General features: G+C 43.5%; 1 protein-coding gene across 1 annotated transcript in view; it reads left to right on the forward strand.

The window, feature by feature from the left end:
- LOC144781937 (cytochrome P450 2G1-like) overlaps positions 1 to 17,988 on the forward strand; it is a 362,329-nt gene that overhangs the window by 206,000 nt on the left and 138,341 nt on the right. The window contains exon 5 of the mRNA XM_078661023.1: positions 5,237 to 5,413. Within this exon, the coding sequence (XP_078517149.1) occupies positions 5,237 to 5,413 (177 nt within the window). The remainder of the gene's footprint in view (positions 1 to 5,236; positions 5,414 to 17,988) is intronic.

Raw genomic sequence — 17,988 nt, forward strand, 5'->3', positions numbered from 1 at the left:
TGTTCCTAATGTACCAAACGGAAGAACACAGTACTTCGCAACCTCCTCTGCAAAATGATTTCCCACTGAAACTGTGTCATCTCCACTCTTGTGTGCAGCACGTTCAACAACAGAAATCTCTTTTGGAAGTTGCAAATCCCAAATTCTTGGCCTATTAATAATAAGGCAGCCATTTGCGACCACAATTAGCCAAAGTCAAAACCGTATTAGCTATTTGTTATAGATTATAGATATATGCTCTTTTTATTGCGTTACATTTTGCTACTAGTGCTGAAGTTACATTACACATATATTATACTTCCCTAATATGTTATTGTGCTAACTGCATATGCTGTGTGAAGAGTTCCATACTGGTCTCTTGGACAAGAACTATCCACAGATCAAATAAAAACAGCAAATTCTAGTTGAACATCCTGAATATCTTGTTTTGGTTAGGTGCACAATTCTGTCACATCAATACAATTATGGTCACTTTTATCTATTGGATCATAAAGTTATTTCTTTGGAAATTGCAGAAGTGTGCAGGATTTAGGGCAATGCAGTGTTTAATTGAAATGTTCTCTACCACCAGAATAATCAGCTCACACTTAGGTAATTAACCGTTTGTTTGATGCTGAGTACATGCATGAGCCAGCAACGACTCAACTGAATGTGGAACCACACCAATAAGTGTGTGTGTGTCCCATCACAATCATCTCACTTTGAACAATTGCCAAAGAAGTCTATGTAATGCCCTTCATACACCCAGGGAGCACAGGGGCTACTGCCTCTAGAGTAGCAGTAACATATGGGTTGGTCTGCTTGCCACCTCCACACCCTTGTTTCTATGTGAGGACTAAAATTACACATCCTTCTCCTTAATGACAAAATAAATACAAATATTCCTTGTAATTTGGCCTTCCAAGAGCAGGGGCACTACACAACTGGCTGAACTCTCATAATGCTAGCATGCATTCATTGCCTCAAGGGACCAATCCCGTACATCATTGTGAGTCATCCTCTTTAAATTATTTGAAGGTAGGGAAAAGTTTGGAATCTACTGTTGACAGAGGCCAACCATCCCTAGATACATTCTCACTTCTCTCTGTGTTGTTGGTAGTTTCACTTTCATAATTCCAGAGATATTTTCTTTGGACACTTGTGTACTCGCTTCTCAATTTAGTGTCCCAAATAACTCACTTCCTCCTGACCGTAATGTACTTTCACAGGAGATGCTTTATGCCCATTTTCAGCCAAATGATTCAACAAAGCAATTGTGTCAAGTCTACAACCCGCTTTCATTTTTGCTGCACCCACCAGCCCATCAATATATTGGACCTGCACTGAGGCACAAGGCAAATATACACTTTTCGAATCCTTTTTCAGTATTAGGGAGAAGATTGAAGGACTTTATGTATACCCTTGTGGGTTTCTACAGCAAACAAGGATTCTGTTTCAGAATCTGAACACAGATACTGACTATCCTGATGAAGAGGAATTAAGAAATGCTAGATAGCAACACTAAACCACTTGGCTTCTGCAGGATCCAGAAACAATATTACTGCAGGATTTGGAACCACAGGACAAGGAATCACTAGATCATTAATTTTGTGCAGGTGCTTTACTATTCTCCATTTCCACTAGTTTTTATTATTCCTATATTTGGAGAATTATATTGGCTCCTAGAACTTTTTTAGAATACACTGTGTAATAGTTTGATCAATAACAGGTAAAATCTCCTCATCAGCTTCATGAGGAAGCTGGTATTGTGGAGTGTGAGAATACACTGAATTCAGTTTTACAATGATCTGCACTGGTTCTATACAGTTTCTTTTCCTCAAAAGTCCCACACTCTGTGTGTAGTAAATAACACAATTGATTTTGCACAAAAGTTACATAGACTGGTATAATTGATTATGAATTCATAGTCATTTATGATTGAACCAGTCTACTTTAGGACATTAGCTGACAACTTATTAGTCACATATTTTTTGAAATGCTAAAATCTTGGACTTATTTTCCAGAGAGGGGTAGGTTAGGAACCTCCACAAGTCTAACATTGGAGCAAGTAGTACCTGTATCAATTGATAACATACCATATCTTTCAAGGACGTCATAGTTAATTGGACATTTCACTCGTACAAAACCAGAGAAATTCGGCCATTATAGTTAGTTGACCTAACTATGACTTGCGCCCCCACAATGCACTTTTTATAACCTTACATATTACATCCCTCATGACCTGGTCAGTGACATCTCTCGTGACATCTCAAATGACATTATTGATGACATCTCAAATGACATCACTGATGACATCATCCAGTGACTGTGAGTGTTTAAAAAAGGTTTATCTATGTTAAATATATATACCATAGTGTATTGGTAAACAAGTAGGTGTATGAGTATCTGTATGGATGATTCAGTGGCTGCGTGACTGACTGTATAAGTGTGTGAATGTATAGCTGAGTGACTGATTGTTTGAATGCCAGTTGGTGTCCAAGTAGCTAACTCACTAACCCATACAGGCAATGACTCACTGTTAGAAATGGGGGTCTCTAGTTGGCAGAGGTAGGTATCTTTGTCCAAAAATGGATCATTGCTTCTAGTAAGGGTAAGGGGGATACACACTTTAGATAACCCCTGCTCACCCCTTGGTAGCTTGGTGCGAGCAGACAGACATCCCAAAGGGCATGTGTAAAGAATTTGTACTCAAAACACACAGTAATACAGTGATAACACCACAAATGGACACCACGCCAGTTTAGAAAAACAAAGTATCTTTATCTAAACTCAACAGGACTAAACTGACAAAAATGAAACATACATGTAATAAGAATATGACTTTAAAAAGGTGTCAAGCAACTGGGTCCATAGAAAACTATGGACGCGTGATTTCTCACAAAATACCTGTAGATGCATTAAAATGCACAAGGCCAAACAGCTGCAGAGATGGGAATCATCGAGAAACAAAGAGATGCGTCAATTCCTGGGACCCCGGGGAGGCGATGCATCAGTTATGCTGCAAGCAGGAGAAGTGATGTGTTAAATCCAGTCTGTAGGGAGAAGTGATGCGTCAACTCCAAGATGGGTCTGGTCCGCGGGTGATGCGTCGGGAAAACTTGCTGCACAGGTGCGATATGAAGAAATCCGGGATGCGGAGGTGATCAATTCAGCTGCGTCAAGCGGGTCTGCGTCAGTTTCTTCAACCGCAATCATTTGATGAGTCGGTTCTCACAGGGCCGACAGGCGCAGAATCAGTTTGGCAGCGGCGCAGCGATGCATGGACATTCTGCTGCATCGGAAAAACAGCTGCAAGAAGAGCGTTGCTTCAATTTCATCAGTTCTTTAGGTTTGTTCCAGCTCCCAACAGCAGGAACAACCTCCAGAGGCCCAGAACTGGAACAGGCACCTCCTGGCAGGTCAGAACTCTGAGAAACAGAGTTCAGGGGAGCTGGGGGTAAAGTCGTTGTGTCCCTGAGACTTCAGAACAGGAGGCCAGCACACACAGGCCCTTGGAGTTTGTCTTCTAGCAGGTTCAAAGCAAAGTTCCAGTCTTTGTCCTCCCATTGGCAGAAACAGCATCTGCAGGCCAACCCCGCTCAGCACACAGCAAAGGGACTGTACTCCTCCTCACAGCTCTCCAGCTCTTCTCTTTGGCAAAGGTTCCTCTTGAGTCCAGAAGTGATCTAAAGTTCTGGGATTTCAGGTGTAATACGTATATCCCACAATGTCTTTGTTCTCTTTGTGCAAGGGTCTCTGTGCCCAGTCAAAACCAGTTTTGTTCTCAATGATGCAGTATGACGCAGGGGGCGGAGACAACATTGTGCAATGGAGACAGGCCTTATTCAGGTGCACAGAAATCTCCTCCCACTAGTCCCATTCAGCTGAGCTCTAAGTCATCCAGGAAGGGCCAGGCACACCTCAACCCCCACACCAGCTGGCTGTATACAGTGAATGGACATCCATATCCCCTGTCACTCCAAAAACCAGACAGTCAATACACAAACAGGCAGAGGCACAGAAAATGGTTAAAGTAGAGAATGCCTACTTCCTAAAAGTGGAATTTTCAAACTCACAATTTAAAAAACATCTTATCTAAAAGATGGGTTATTAAATTCTGAGTCCAGAGAGCCTAAACTCTATTCCTCTATCTTGTCCCAATGGAAAGTTTTACTTGTAAGATGTTACACAGTATTTACCATTCTATCATATGGGGCAAGACAGCCTTTCAATAGTGAAAAATGAAATTGGCAGTATTTTACTATCAGGACATGTCACACACACAAGTACATGTCCTATCTTTCACATGCTCTGCACACTGCCCATGTGGATACCCAGGGCCTACTATAGGGGTGTTTTATATGTAAGAAAAGGGAAGGTTAGGGCCTGGCAAGTGGGTGCACTTGCCAAGTCGACATGGCAGTAAACAAACGGTGCACAGAAACTGTGGTGGAAGGTCTGAGAAACCTTTTCAGGGCTATTCATGTGGGTGTCACCATCGGTGATACAGACCCACTAGTAGCATTTGATTTACAGGCCCTGGCACACCCAGTGCACTTTACTAAGGACTTACTAGTAAATGAAATATGCCAATCAGGGAGAATAAATTGTAACAACAATATACTCAAGGAGCATTTGCACTTTGAAACTGATCATCAGGGCAAAGAGTCCAAAGCATCTAATCCAGCAAAAACGAATCACAGCACAGCATCAAAAATACAGGAGGTAGAATCAAAAAGTCATGGGAAACCACGCCAAAGATGCCAAGTCTAACACTCACCCACTCTCTCATCTATACAGGCAGTCACACATCCTCTTACCCACCCGCACACTCAGACAACCATAGAGGCTCATTTAACTCTGGTTGTACTTATTGCATTTTTGACGTTTTGGTTATGATTTTCTCATAAAAAATATTCTTTATTTTAATAAACCTGCTTGGAGTATTTTTGTATTTTTCTTCATTGTTCTACTGTATGTGTGTTGCAAAAATACTTTACACATTGCCTCTTTAGATAATCCTGACTGCTCTAGGCCAAGCTACCTGAGGGTGAGCACAGGTCATCTTTTATTTGTGTCTAGTTTACACTGACTAGGATTGTGGCCCCTACTTGAACAGCGTGCAAACCTGCCAAATAGAGACCCAAATCCTAACAAGCACATTGGCGGTTTATGGTACTGTATAAAAATATGAAATCAAAAATGTAGAAAAAGAAAATGTATAACATGTCTTTTACTATATATACCTTTTGCCTAGATGTATGACACATATCCACGTGTGATGGATTTTCTACCAGGACCTCATCACAAAATATTTAAACACCTACTAGATCTTAAGGCCTTCGCTGAAAAGGCAGTAAAAACTCACCAAGGGACTCTGGATCTCAGCAATCCTCGGGACTACATTGACTGCTTCCTCATCAAAATGGAGCAGGTAAGTGAGGTATCCTTCAATTCAGGAACAGTTGTTAGGCTACAATAAAATAGACCATTACCAGATAAGCAGGCTGCAGCACTGTAGACCTTTACTGGAGGCCCCACAGGCTTCCACTACTGCCCTGTCAAAGGCAGAGCACAGGAGAATCAGTTAGGGTATCAGAGAGATGACATAGAGCTGTAGCCACATCTATGTATTTAAAAAGAGTAATTTTACTGAATTTGTAGATGTGGACATGAATACCTGGAAATTCGTTTTCCCCTAAAAATGTGTAGCTTGAATTTTTCTTGATATCACAAACTATGATCTGCTGGAAGCTTCTCTTTTGTCAATCGTTTACCAAACCCCTACAAATGATCTGAAGAGCTCTCTAATTCATGGGGTTATAGTTATGTGTTTCTGGTGTTTCAAGGGTGGCTAGTTGATTCAGGGCTTGCTTCTCCACTTTTTAACTGTGAAAACGTTTTAACATATTGAGGGGCCGATTTTGATATCGGTCAGAAAGCCTACGACCAGCGAGGCTTTGTGACCGAAATCTCCGGTTTGCATTCTGACAGCCTAATTTAATTGTAGGCGGTCGGAAGTCAAACCGACTGGTCATTACGGCTGGATTCTCTCAGGCTCAAGAAGGCCGTTGGCCAGTCGAAGGCTGCAACTTAATCCCTCAATGAAGGCATTTACACCTTCGAGATTACGATGTTGGTTTCGGACAGGCTTTTCATGCCAGGGTTTCTGAAATGAAAAGCCTGTCAGAAGGCCCCCTTTTCCCTGCGGCCTCCAGTTGGGGTGCCCGGGGGCACCTATTTTTATGCCTGAGATGTGGTGCAGGGACCTTGAGGTGCATGCCACGTGGTGCAAGGATTAACAGAATCTTCTATTGCTCTATGGAAGCTTTGTGGCCGCAGCGCAAGCTCCCATAGAGAAATAGGAGTATGCAACTGAACCATGTGTGGTCGTATTGTAATACTGAGCTCGGACAGGAGGTCAGTCTGTACCGAATCCGGGATGATGTTGGTTGAAGGCAACTCCGACCGAAATCATAAACAGGGTCTTAATGTTTTTGCATTATGTCAACATTAACATGGAAACACGCACATTTTATCAACTGTGTATAATTCACACTTAGCCATAACTAATGTAGGTCTGTGTTTAAAAGGGCTAATGATGAATGCCATTTTCCTTAATGACACCTGATCTTTTATTTATAGGCAAGCTGAATTTCAATGCTGTCGACCATGGTGTTCTGTTTCTAACTTTATCATGAGAACAAATGTTTATTTTGATGTAATAATTGCAGAATGTTCTAATTGGTAATTGTTAGAACCGGGGTCTCTAGTTGGCAGGGGTATGCACCCTAGTCCAAGTAGGAACCAGCGCTTCCGACCTGGTAGCTTGGCGCAGAGCAGCAAAGGCGTAACTTCAGAGGCAATGTGTAAAGTATTTGTGCAACACACAACGGCGATGACACAGTAAAAACACTCACAAAAGGAACACCACACCAGTTTTGTATAAGAATAAGACTTTATTTATCTAAACATTATGCGAGAACCAAAAGCAGGTAAATCCAGCTCCAGGCAAGATCAATAATAGAAAGGATTCCAGTTTCCAAGCAAGATCAATAATCAATAAGAATGAATCCAGTTCCCAGGCCTGATCAATAATAAAAAGGATTCTAGTTTCCAAGCAAGATCAATAATCAATAAGAATGAATCCAGTTCCCAGGCCTGATCAAATCACCAAAAGCTCATGTGTGCCAAGGGCTCCTGCTGGTAATGTCTTTCTCACAGTGTCCTTAGATGGCAAAAGTTCACTTGAGGTAGGTTCTTATGGTCAAAATTCACTGTGGGACGGTTCTGAGGCCAAAGTTCCCTTGTAGCGTAATAAGTGTGCCTCTCATAGAAATGATGCTCCCAGCGCAGGAAGTGCGGCTGCCCAGGCGCTGCTGGTAATGCTAAAAAAATGCCCCAGTGTCAATTACCAAGTAATTATGCCCCCGTAGGCCGGTCAGTGAAGGACGGTTCCCAACCAAGCACAAAGCTCACACTCCAGGTACCCGGCCAACCTGCACCCCGCCCCCTCGCAGCAGCCTGGTTGCACTGAGGCGTTACCTGGGGTGGTGGTGCGAGGCTCCTCTCCCCCTGGGGCCTCCGGCTCAGCAGGCGCTGCATGGGTGGGGGTCACGGCCACACAGCGCTCCTTTAGCAAAGCGCTTAACAGTGCCTCCAAGTCCGGGGCAACGACGGAGCCTCCTGCCAGACAGCGCTTCGCTTCTCAGCGCTACACAGCGCGCTCCGGTCCCAGTGGCGGTGACCTCAGGGCCAGTTTCAGTTGGCTTGCGCCAGAAGCAGAGGCAATCACAGAGCCCTCGGGAGGATCATGGGGCAAGCAGTGCTGAGGGCAGGCACAGCGTTGCAGGGCAAATCTTGAGAGTGTTGTTGCTGTTTCAAAGGGCAGTCTTTAAAACGCTGTGGTCCAAGGACAGGTAGTTTCCTTTAGCTTAAAAAGGGTGCAGTCCCAAAAAGGCAATCTTTAAAAGGTTAAAGACTCTTCAAAATGTGGTTCAAAGAAAAGTAGTTCCTTTGGGATGTTGTGGAGACACTCTGGTAGTGATGTTGCAGTCTCCCATGCAGGGCAGGATCAGCAGACAGTAGGGCAGCTCAGCAGGTTGTGGGGCAGCAGTTTCTTGGAGCAGTCAGCCTCCTTCCCAGTGGCAATCCTCTTGCGCAGCAGTCCTCACTCCAGCAGGGATTATTCCAGGTCCAGCAGTGTCACAAAGAAGTGAGGCCAGGACCCTCCCTTATATATCTTTCAGTCTAAGGGCTAGAAAGTGGTAGAAGTCTCTGGAAGGGTCTGGGGGCAGGGGCTTCTGGAAGAGTCCAGGGAGTTCTGGTATGTTCCCTGCCTTCCTTGATCTAGGTGTCACAGTGACGAGAGACAGGCTGTTAAGGCTACAGTGGGCAGCCCATCACAGCTCATCCCAGGGAAGAAGGTGTGAATCACCACTCCCACCTCCCAACCCAGGCAGGCTATCAGTATGCAGAGGGGAGAGGGGAGTCTGCAGAGCCTAATCTAAGTGTAGGCAGGAAAAGGCCTACTTTATAAAAGTGGGATCCCTAGCGTAGTAATGCCCAAACCCTATATACCATTTGAAAGGGTTCCCCGCCCCGAGTCCAACAAGACCAAACATGATAGACTTATTAGGTCCCTGTCAGAAGTTATCCCAGAAGGGGAAGTTCCCAATGTTAGCCTATGGAGGATTAAGCCTTACTGCGGTAGCAGTGGCTTGTGGCAGATATGCCAGTCTCACAAGGTTTTAGGGAAGAGCACCTGCACCTCAGCACTGTTTAGCAGTGGTGAGGTGCCCAGAGTCCTAAATCCAACAAAAGGTAAGGTAAAAATGGGAGGCAAAAGGGGCAAAAAGGTAGGGGGAAGACCACCCTAAGGCTGACAGGTCCAACAGTAATGAATCCAAGAAAGCGCCTGCAGAGTACAGGCAGCTCCAATGTATCTATCTTGTAGATGTTAATTCCAGATAAATGTAAGTTTGAAGGATTCTTTGAGAAGCTGTGGAGGACCCTGCAAAACTCATGAGCTCAAAATTGTATCTATTTGCTCTTACCTCATTGGATCATTTTATACAAACTATGTGTAGCTGTAGCAAATTTCATACTTATGTGATTTAAGCTAGTGCAGACACTCAAATTATTGATTCTCTGGCTTATGAGCTAGAGAAGGGGACCTCAGTATTAACATAGGATTTTAGCCTTTGTCCTATTACTGATGATAATGTTTGTGGCATCTTTGTTGATGGCCATTCTAATCTTTTGCAATTTACACATAATCCTTGTGGAAAAAAGCTGAACAGTCTGCTGAGTGTATATGATCCTATGTTTAGCCATGACCTGGAGACATTTGAAGTTTCACAGCAGGTAATATTTACAGGAAGAGGCAAGGGTTCACTAATTGATTTCAATGTACTATCTAAATCCTGGGTTTGTATGATATGTAATTTTCATATCCAAAGCTGCTTCCTCAGTGATCATAACCCATTAATCCTCAGTTTAACTCTTAGGCTGAACCAAGTACCTTTCGATAAAATTGCTTGTCCTATTAAGTATACCAGAAATGGTGGGATTCAGTGGACATGGAAGGCTATTGAGCCCAATGAGTATCTGGTCCAGCTGGTGAGTAAATATATGGCCCGGTTAGGATCCAAAAGGAACACAGATGTATGCCCGACCTCTAGGTTATTCTTTACAAACCCCATGTTGTCTGCAGTTCCCAGGCATGAGCAATGGATAATATGATTCACCACTAGCGGGAGTTATACCCCCGAGAGGACCTGACAAAGTTATTACTAACAATAGAATTGCCCAGTAGAGGGTTTAAATGAATGTGATTGACTCTCGGGCCAGGGTACGATAAGAAGGAATGAGAGAAAAGATAGGGCAGCTGAGGAGGGAAAGGAGGGATTGAAGAAAATTAAGCAAACTACCTGGAATATAGCAGGGTTCAGTCATAAGAGGGATGAAAAAGAGTGGGAAAATGAAATAAATAAATATGATATTGTGTGCCTCCAGGAAACCTGGGAGGTAGCACCAATTTTAATGGATGGTTTTCGAATTTATCAAACGCTGGCGGTCCAGCTAGAGCAGGCAGGGCAAAAGGTGGATTAGTGACACTGTTGGCGAATACTCTTGGTATAAGAATACTAAAGCTTTTTCAATGATTCAATATATTTCCGTTATCGAATATTTGAGGGACAGGAAGATTGGGACTTATTAATAATCCATTTTTATAATAATGCATTTGAGGGGAGAACGGATAGTGTGGTAACGGAATTGGAAAAAAGAGATTGGTGAAATTAGCGACCAATGCCAAAAAACTTTAAGAATTATTTGAATGAGTGATTTTAATATCAGAGTTTGTAATTTATTGGACTATATTGTGTGCAGAGTAACAAATTGTCATGGGGACATGACTATACATTTTAAACATGCCACTTACGAGGAGGCTTTGAATCGGATCCTAGATATATGGGATATGGGGATCAAAAACAGTGTCAATTTGACTTCAGGAGTTATGGATAAGACTTATGGATCCCTGATTCTGGCTCTACAATTGACTTTATAATTGCTTCTAAATCAGTAAGTGCTAGATTAGTAATGACTTTATGGTTTTTCGTGATCATGCTATCCTTGCTTATGATATGAGGTGAGAGTCTAATGCCTATACACAGATAGATTTAGTACCAAAACCTGCTTTGGCTAGAAATAATGGCTACATACTAAAATGGGATAGGGTGGAAGGACAAAGACTTCTTCATGCTCTCATTGCTGATAACGATATAGAGGTCATGATTTGTCTAGATGATAGTGCCCCCCTTCCCCCCAGACCAGGTGATATTTGCCTTTGAGGAACTCCTGGAGGGGATTAGATGCCAATTGACATACGGATCCAAGAATAGAAGTATGATTCTAGATTCATGGTTTGATCACAATTGCGCTAAGTCTGCCAACAATTTGCATACTTCCTTGTGTGCAGTGCCTAGGGATCAGGGTCTTATACGATCCTTACAAGTAAGTTACAAAAAAGCAAGAGGGGCGGAGCCCGTTTGGTGCCATGGAAGTAATGGTAACATCCTCGGCACACCACTGCATAATTCCTCTGTTGTAAACTGCAGAGGGATTTCCTTTTTTTGCCTCAGAAGGCAGGGAAGAACTCCCCCAACATTCAGAGGTATTTATTTATTTATTTATTCAATGTAATGACGATGGTGCACATGGCGCGCTGACGTTGTCACATTGAAACTAAAACTTAGTTTCAGTTTCACTGTTTTGGTGTTCGTGGGGCTATCTCAGTACCCTTCCCTAGTGGATGCCTGCTTGGAATTGCTGCAGGAGGGTGATCCCAGAGCAGGGATCCACCACTAGACACAAGGGAGGGGGAGCAGCCCCTCGGGCAAGGGCCTTTGCTCCCCCATAATAATTTGGCATTATTTAGTCTTCTGCCCCCCTGGGGGCAGATGAGGGCAGAAGTCCTCAATCTGCCCCCCAGGGGGGCAAAAAATACACTAGACATCAGGGATTCTTTTTTTAAAGAACACCTAGGGGCGGGGGCTGCCCTAAGAGGGCATTATACTGCCCCCACCCACCCAAAAATGTATACAGTCTTTCTGGCCCCCAGGGCACAGATGGGGGCAATAGTCTCCGATCTGCTCCCCCAGGTGGGGCAAAAAGCCCACTAGGCACAAGGGAGTATTGTTTTCTTTAATAATTGAGGTATGAGGCTGCCCACAAAGGGCATTCCAATGCCCCCACCCTCAAAATAAAGGAGACTGCCTTTCTGCCCCCAGGAGGTAGATGAGGACTATCACCCCCAATCTGGCACCCTGGGGGGTCAGAAAGTCCACTGGCCACCAGGGATTCTTTTTTCCTATCGAAAAGAGGGGTGGGGGCTGCCCCAAATGGGAATGCTAATGTCCCCACCCCCAAAACAAAAGGGGCAGTCTTTCTGCCCCCCGGGGGGAAGATAGGGGTTATAACCTCCGATCTGTCCCATGGGGAGCAGAAAGCCCACTAGACAACAGAGATTTCATTTCAATGATAAAATAGGAATGGGGGCTGCCCACAATGGGAAAGGCCATGCCTCCACCCACAATTATAAAAACAGAAGTCTTTCTGCACCTCTGGGAGGCAGATGGGGGTTATTACCCCCGATCTGCCCTGGGGGGACAGAAAGCCCACTAGACACCAGGTATGTTTATGGGCATGTCAAGGACCAGCCCCTTAGGCAAGGGTTGTTACTCCCTTTTTTTAGAACACATTTTGGCTGCCTCTGCCCTCCTTGGGGGCAGGTCAGCGATATTAAGAAAAACAGTACACACTAGCAAAAGTTTCGGTGTATGTGTGTTCACTGGAGTTCAGCTGATGGTCTGTGTGTACTGCCATTTGGCTGGCTTTGTGTGAACCTGCATTGTGCTGCGGGTGTGAGTCGACTTGCGCTTAGCTGGCAGTGTGTGTGGACTAGCGCTTGCCTGGCAGTGTGGGTGAATTATCTCTTGGCTAGTGGTCTGTATGGATGGCACATTTCTGGCAGTGTGTGTGGACTGTTGCTTGCCTGGCAGTGTGTGTGAACTGTCGCTCGGCTGGCAATGTGCATGGATGGGGGTGAACATGGATGGTGCTTGGCTGGTTGTGTGCATGGATGGTGCTTGGCTGACAGTGTGGCTTGTGTGAATCCACCAGCATTTTATAACCCCAAATCCCTTGCAAACCTTTAATTTAGCTAGAAAGTCACACTCTCCTCACATTTCTGTGTGGGAAAGTTGTAAGACCTGGATACAGAATGGTGAGTTGCACACCTATGTAATCACATTTCTCCAAGTAAACCAAATTTCATGTACTCTCTCAATTAAACCTGCTCGGTGTGCTAGCTTCCTCTGTGCTCTGTCCACTTGCGCTGCAAACATGATAAGAACACAAGGGAACCGCATTTCGATTCCCATCAAGCTGCACAACCATTAATTCAAAACGAATGAAATTAATTTAATCCATAAGACGCTTATTCCACAATTTTATCCTTTTATGTTTATCCTTTGTACTCCTTTGTTTCCTTCAATTCATTTTACTCATTTCTGTTGTGTTCCATAATTCTTCAAAAAAGCACAAGAACGCAGCATGCTTCCATGTGTCACGCTTTATTTCAAAAACACCCAATGCATTTCGGGTATAAAACCCTTCTTCGGGGGTATCTATAAAAATAGAAAATATACATCACCAATAATTGCAATTATCATGCTTATACTACAATCTGAAAACTACATGCACTCAAAATTAGTACTCTAAGCACTTATGAACACTTTCTGAATGTGTTTGATGCTACTGCCAACATAATTAGCATTGTCCTTTATTTGTCCCTTTCTCCCCAGAAGCCCATAATCTAAAGTCTGCACAGTGAGGCTATGCTCTATGATTTATAGCCTCTCCAACCAGTGCTTGCTGTTTAATAATAAACATTCTTTACTGAAAGCAATCAATCAATGATAACTTTATTTCAGTCGGAGACCATAAAAGTGCAGATAAAATACATACAAGTGGCACAGTAAGATAAAACAGTAAACAACAATGCAATCATACAAGTTTAAAAAAAGGATTAAACTGAGTAGTTATCAAAGTTGAAATATAAAATACATGATCATGCAATTGATTATACAAAACTTTGCCGCCTACGCCACATTCCGATTAAAAACTGTGATACTGCGAAGACAATAGGGGCGTGGGTATCATACCTTAAAACCCTACACGCCTGAGCACAGTGCCTAAATCCTAGGTTCCTACATAATGGAATCAACCAGCATTTCCTTATTTCTAGGTAAACGGGGCAGAAAAACAAAACGTGGCGTGCATCTTCTTGCTTGTAGTTGCATGCGGGGCACGTAATATGTTCTGTGTTCCCCCATTTAGAGGTAAATACCCTCAATGGGAGGGAACCATGCCTGAACTGGATGTAAAGTTTCCTTGCAAGTGGAGGAGAAATTACATCCAGGAATTCCATGGCAATCCCTTTCAAAAGAATTATGAAACACAACAGAAATTAGTCAAATGAATTGAAGGAAACAAAGGAGTACAAAGGATGAACATAAAAGGATAACATTGTGGAATAAGCGTCTTATGGATTTAATTCATTGGATTCGTTTTGAATAAATGGTTGTGCAGCTTGATGGGAATCGAAATGCGGTTCCCTTGTGTTCTTATCAAAGTTGTAAGATCACCACGCTGGCCCAAATTTCCTATGTCCCAGCATTCCCCTCCTGATAAAAATGAAACCTCGTTTGTGTGGGTGCCTAAAGCAGAGAACCTAAAAACGTATAAAATGAAATACAGAGGGGGGATCAAAGTGGGTCCAAAAGGGCAGTTTATTTTAGTTATTAGGCTGCCTCTGCTTTGGACAACTACATAAGTGAAGCATCATTTTTATTGGGAGACTGAGGAGACATTGGGTGGTGGGAAATCTGTGTAGGTGCGGTAATCACACACCCTTGGCACACAGAAATGTGAGGAAAATGTGTCTTTTTACCTAAATTTGAGCTTTGCAGGTGATTCTGGATAAGAAAACTTTAGGAGATCCATGCAAGCCACAGATCCCTGGACTCCCCGGAGTGTCTAATTTTCAGAACTGTCAAGGTGTGGTAGGTTTCCCTTGTTGGCTGCCAAGATGGGACCACAAACGCAGGTGCCCCCATTCTGTCACAAATCAATCTGTTTTTGCAAAAGGGACTCCTAAACTTTTGGTCATGGGCTTGGCGGCCATCTACTGAAACCTATCAAACCCAGACATTTCTGAAAACTAAACATCTGGGGAAATCCAGGGAGTGTGGCTTGTGTGGATCCTGCAATTTTTTTTTACCCAGAATCCCCTGCAAACCTCAATTTTAGCTAAACAAAGGCATGTTTTCCTCACATTTCTGTGTGGGAAAGTTGTGGAATCATCTGGCCCACACAAATTTCCTACCACCCAGTGTTCTTACAGATCTTCCGATAGAAATTCTACCTCACTTTTGTGGGTGGGCAAAGGGTCCGTGACAGGGAAGGGCCCGAAACGAATTGTAGATGCATCGCAAATGAAAAAAGGATTGATCACAAAACGACCTCGAGGGTCATCTGCGTTTTTGGTCCCAGCCTCAGCAGCCATCTAGGAAAATCTACCAAACCTAGACAGTTCTGAAAACTAGATACCCGGGGGAGTCCAGGGAGGTGTGACTGGCATGGAGCCCCAAGGGATTCTCACCCAGAATCCCATGCACACCTCAAACTTTGCTAAAAAGAAAAATCACATTTTCCTCACATTTCTGTGTGGGAAAGATGTGGGATCATAAAGTCCACAAAAATGTCCTACCAACCAGCATTCCCCCAGGTCTCCCGAAGAAAATGCTACCTCACTTGTATGGGTGAGCCAAGTGCATGCTACAGATAAGGGCCTAAAATACTATTGTGGAGACATCAAAATTATCTATAAAAAAAGGACTTGGTTTAGCAAGAGGGGCACCTGCGTTTTTGGTTCCTGGCTCGGCTGCCATCTAGAGTAAACTACCAAACCCAGACATTTCTGAAGACTAGACACCCGTGGAAGTACAAGGTTGTGTGGCTTGCGTGGGTTCCCCCAATGTTTTCTTACCCAGAATCCCTGCTAGCCTCAAATTTAGCTAAAAAGTCAAACTTTTCTCACATTTCTGTGTGGGATTACCATGCTGGCACAAAATTCTACTACCCAGCATTCCTCTTAGTCTCCCGAGTAAAATGATACCTCACTTGTATGGGTGAGCTGAGGGCCTGCGACTGGGAAAGGACAAAGATATAGAGATTGAGGTGATAGCACAGCGAGCTCTAAGTGCTATATTTTTTCAAATATATGTTTTTAGGCTAATTCTGCATTAGACACAGACTTATGTGAGGTATCATTTTTATGGGAAGACCAAGGGGAACGATGGGTGGTAGGAAATTTGTGCCGGCATGGTAATCCCAAACAGAAATGTGAGGAAAATGTGATTTTGTTTGCAAATTTTGAGGTTTGCAGAGTGTTCTGGATAAGAAAACGTTGGGGCATCCACGCAAGCCACACCTCCCTGGATTCCTCTGTGCTTCTAGTTTACAGAAGTGTCCCGGTTTGTTAGGTTTCCCTAAATAGCCGCCAAGCCCGGAACCAAAAGCGCAGGTGACTCCTTCGCAAAACCATGTAGTTTTGTGATGGCTAATTTTGAAATCTCCTCAGTACGTTTTTGGCCCTTATCTGTCTCAGGCACTAGCCCTACACACACAAGTGAGGTACCCTTTTTATCGGGAGACTGGGCAAATTCTGGGTGGGTGGAATTTTTAGGCTCCCCACAGATTCCAGAATTTTCAATAACAGACATATGAGGACAATTTGCTTTTTTGGACGGCATTTTGAAGTTTGATAGGGATTCTGGGTAACAGTACCTGGTGAGAGCCACACACGTCACACCATCCTGGATTCCCTGGTGTGTCTAGTTTGAAAAAATATACACGTTTTCTAGGTTTCCTTACGTGCAGGCTGAGCTAGTGCCCAAAATCTATAGCTAGGCACATTGCAAAAAAAGGGGTCAATTTTAAGTGGAAAAATGTAATGGGTCAATGTTGAGTTTTGGGCCGTTTAATGTTGTGGGACCTAAGCCTACCCACACAAGTGAGGTATCATTTGTTTTGGGAGACTTGGGGGAATGCTGGGTGGGTGGAAGATTGTGGCTCCCCACAGATTTGATTCCCATTTACTTATACTCCTCTATAGGGATGATGCAGTGCTCTTGGCAAGTACTCCAATGGCACTGCAGAAGCACACAGAGGCGTATATGAGATTTATGGCTAGTTTAGATCTACGTGTAAATGTGTCTAAATCCTTTGTCCTAATTGCTGGAGCGCATTTAAAGAAATTCTATTATTTCTATATAGAGCAGAGAAAGACGGAAGTGGTTTACACATGGGGGTATTATTCGATAAGAAACTATCCTGGAAAAATATGATGTTAAGCAGAAACACCCTCCTGGAAAATGGTATTATGGTACTTATAAATCTCTCAACAGAAAATAGGATCCAAATCTATCCCAGAAAGGTTACATATCTATCGAGCAACAGTGAAGGTTAGTCCAATTTATGGGGCAGCAATTTGGGGTACAATGGATCTAAGTCTTCTCCAGTGTATGGAGGATGATTTTTGTAAGAAAATGCTCTCACTCCCCTGTACTTGTGCAAACTACTCTGACCATATGGAATTGGATGTACCTTTTCTTGATGATGCAATTAGATTAGCCCCTTTATTATTATGGCTCCCTATATGGAAAAGGGATTATGTACAATTAAACCAGGCGATCCCTAGTGACTGTTTAAAATTGGATCATGTTAATTATGATCCCCTGGCTAAAGTATGTGGAGAATACCTTGTCAGCTATGGGACTTTTAACTTTATTTGGTACTCCATTCTTATGTGATAATTTCCCAAAAACGAAACTAAAAAAGGTGTTTCTAGCAAAAGCTGCAGGGGATAGATGGGGACAGAATGAATCTTCCTTTGTACAGAACCAGTATGTCTTGATTAAGCATGGGCGTAAAATCCGTTCCGCTCGCGGAATTTGCGGATTTTCGGCAAATTCGCAATCCGCAAACTCTATCGAATTTGCCGAAAATCCGTAAATTCGCACGCAGCGGATTTTTTTTCTTGGTGATACAATTTTGCGGCGAGCGGCGTTCACTTACCGTCATTCAGCGTTTGCAGAGTTGTTTTTCTCGATATTTTGCGAGTGCTGCGCCATTTTGGATCTTGCTGCGGGATCCCGCAGGAGTTTGTCGACCGCGATTACGTCATCCCGCCTTTCCACCTTGCACAGCACGCATCGCGAGAGTTCGCAATTGCGAACACGTAGGTGCTGCGGGCAGCAACAATCTCGCACTCGCGAAATACAGATTTTGTAATTCTGCACAAGAAATCCACCAGCAAACAGCATAAACCTTCAGAAAATGATGAATTTTATCAGAATCACTCCTCAGGTTGATATTTGCCTG

This window comes from Lissotriton helveticus, chromosome 9, assembly GCF_964261635.1.
Source record: "Lissotriton helveticus chromosome 9, aLisHel1.1, whole genome shotgun sequence".
Lineage (NCBI taxonomy): Eukaryota > Metazoa > Chordata > Amphibia > Caudata > Salamandridae > Lissotriton > Lissotriton helveticus.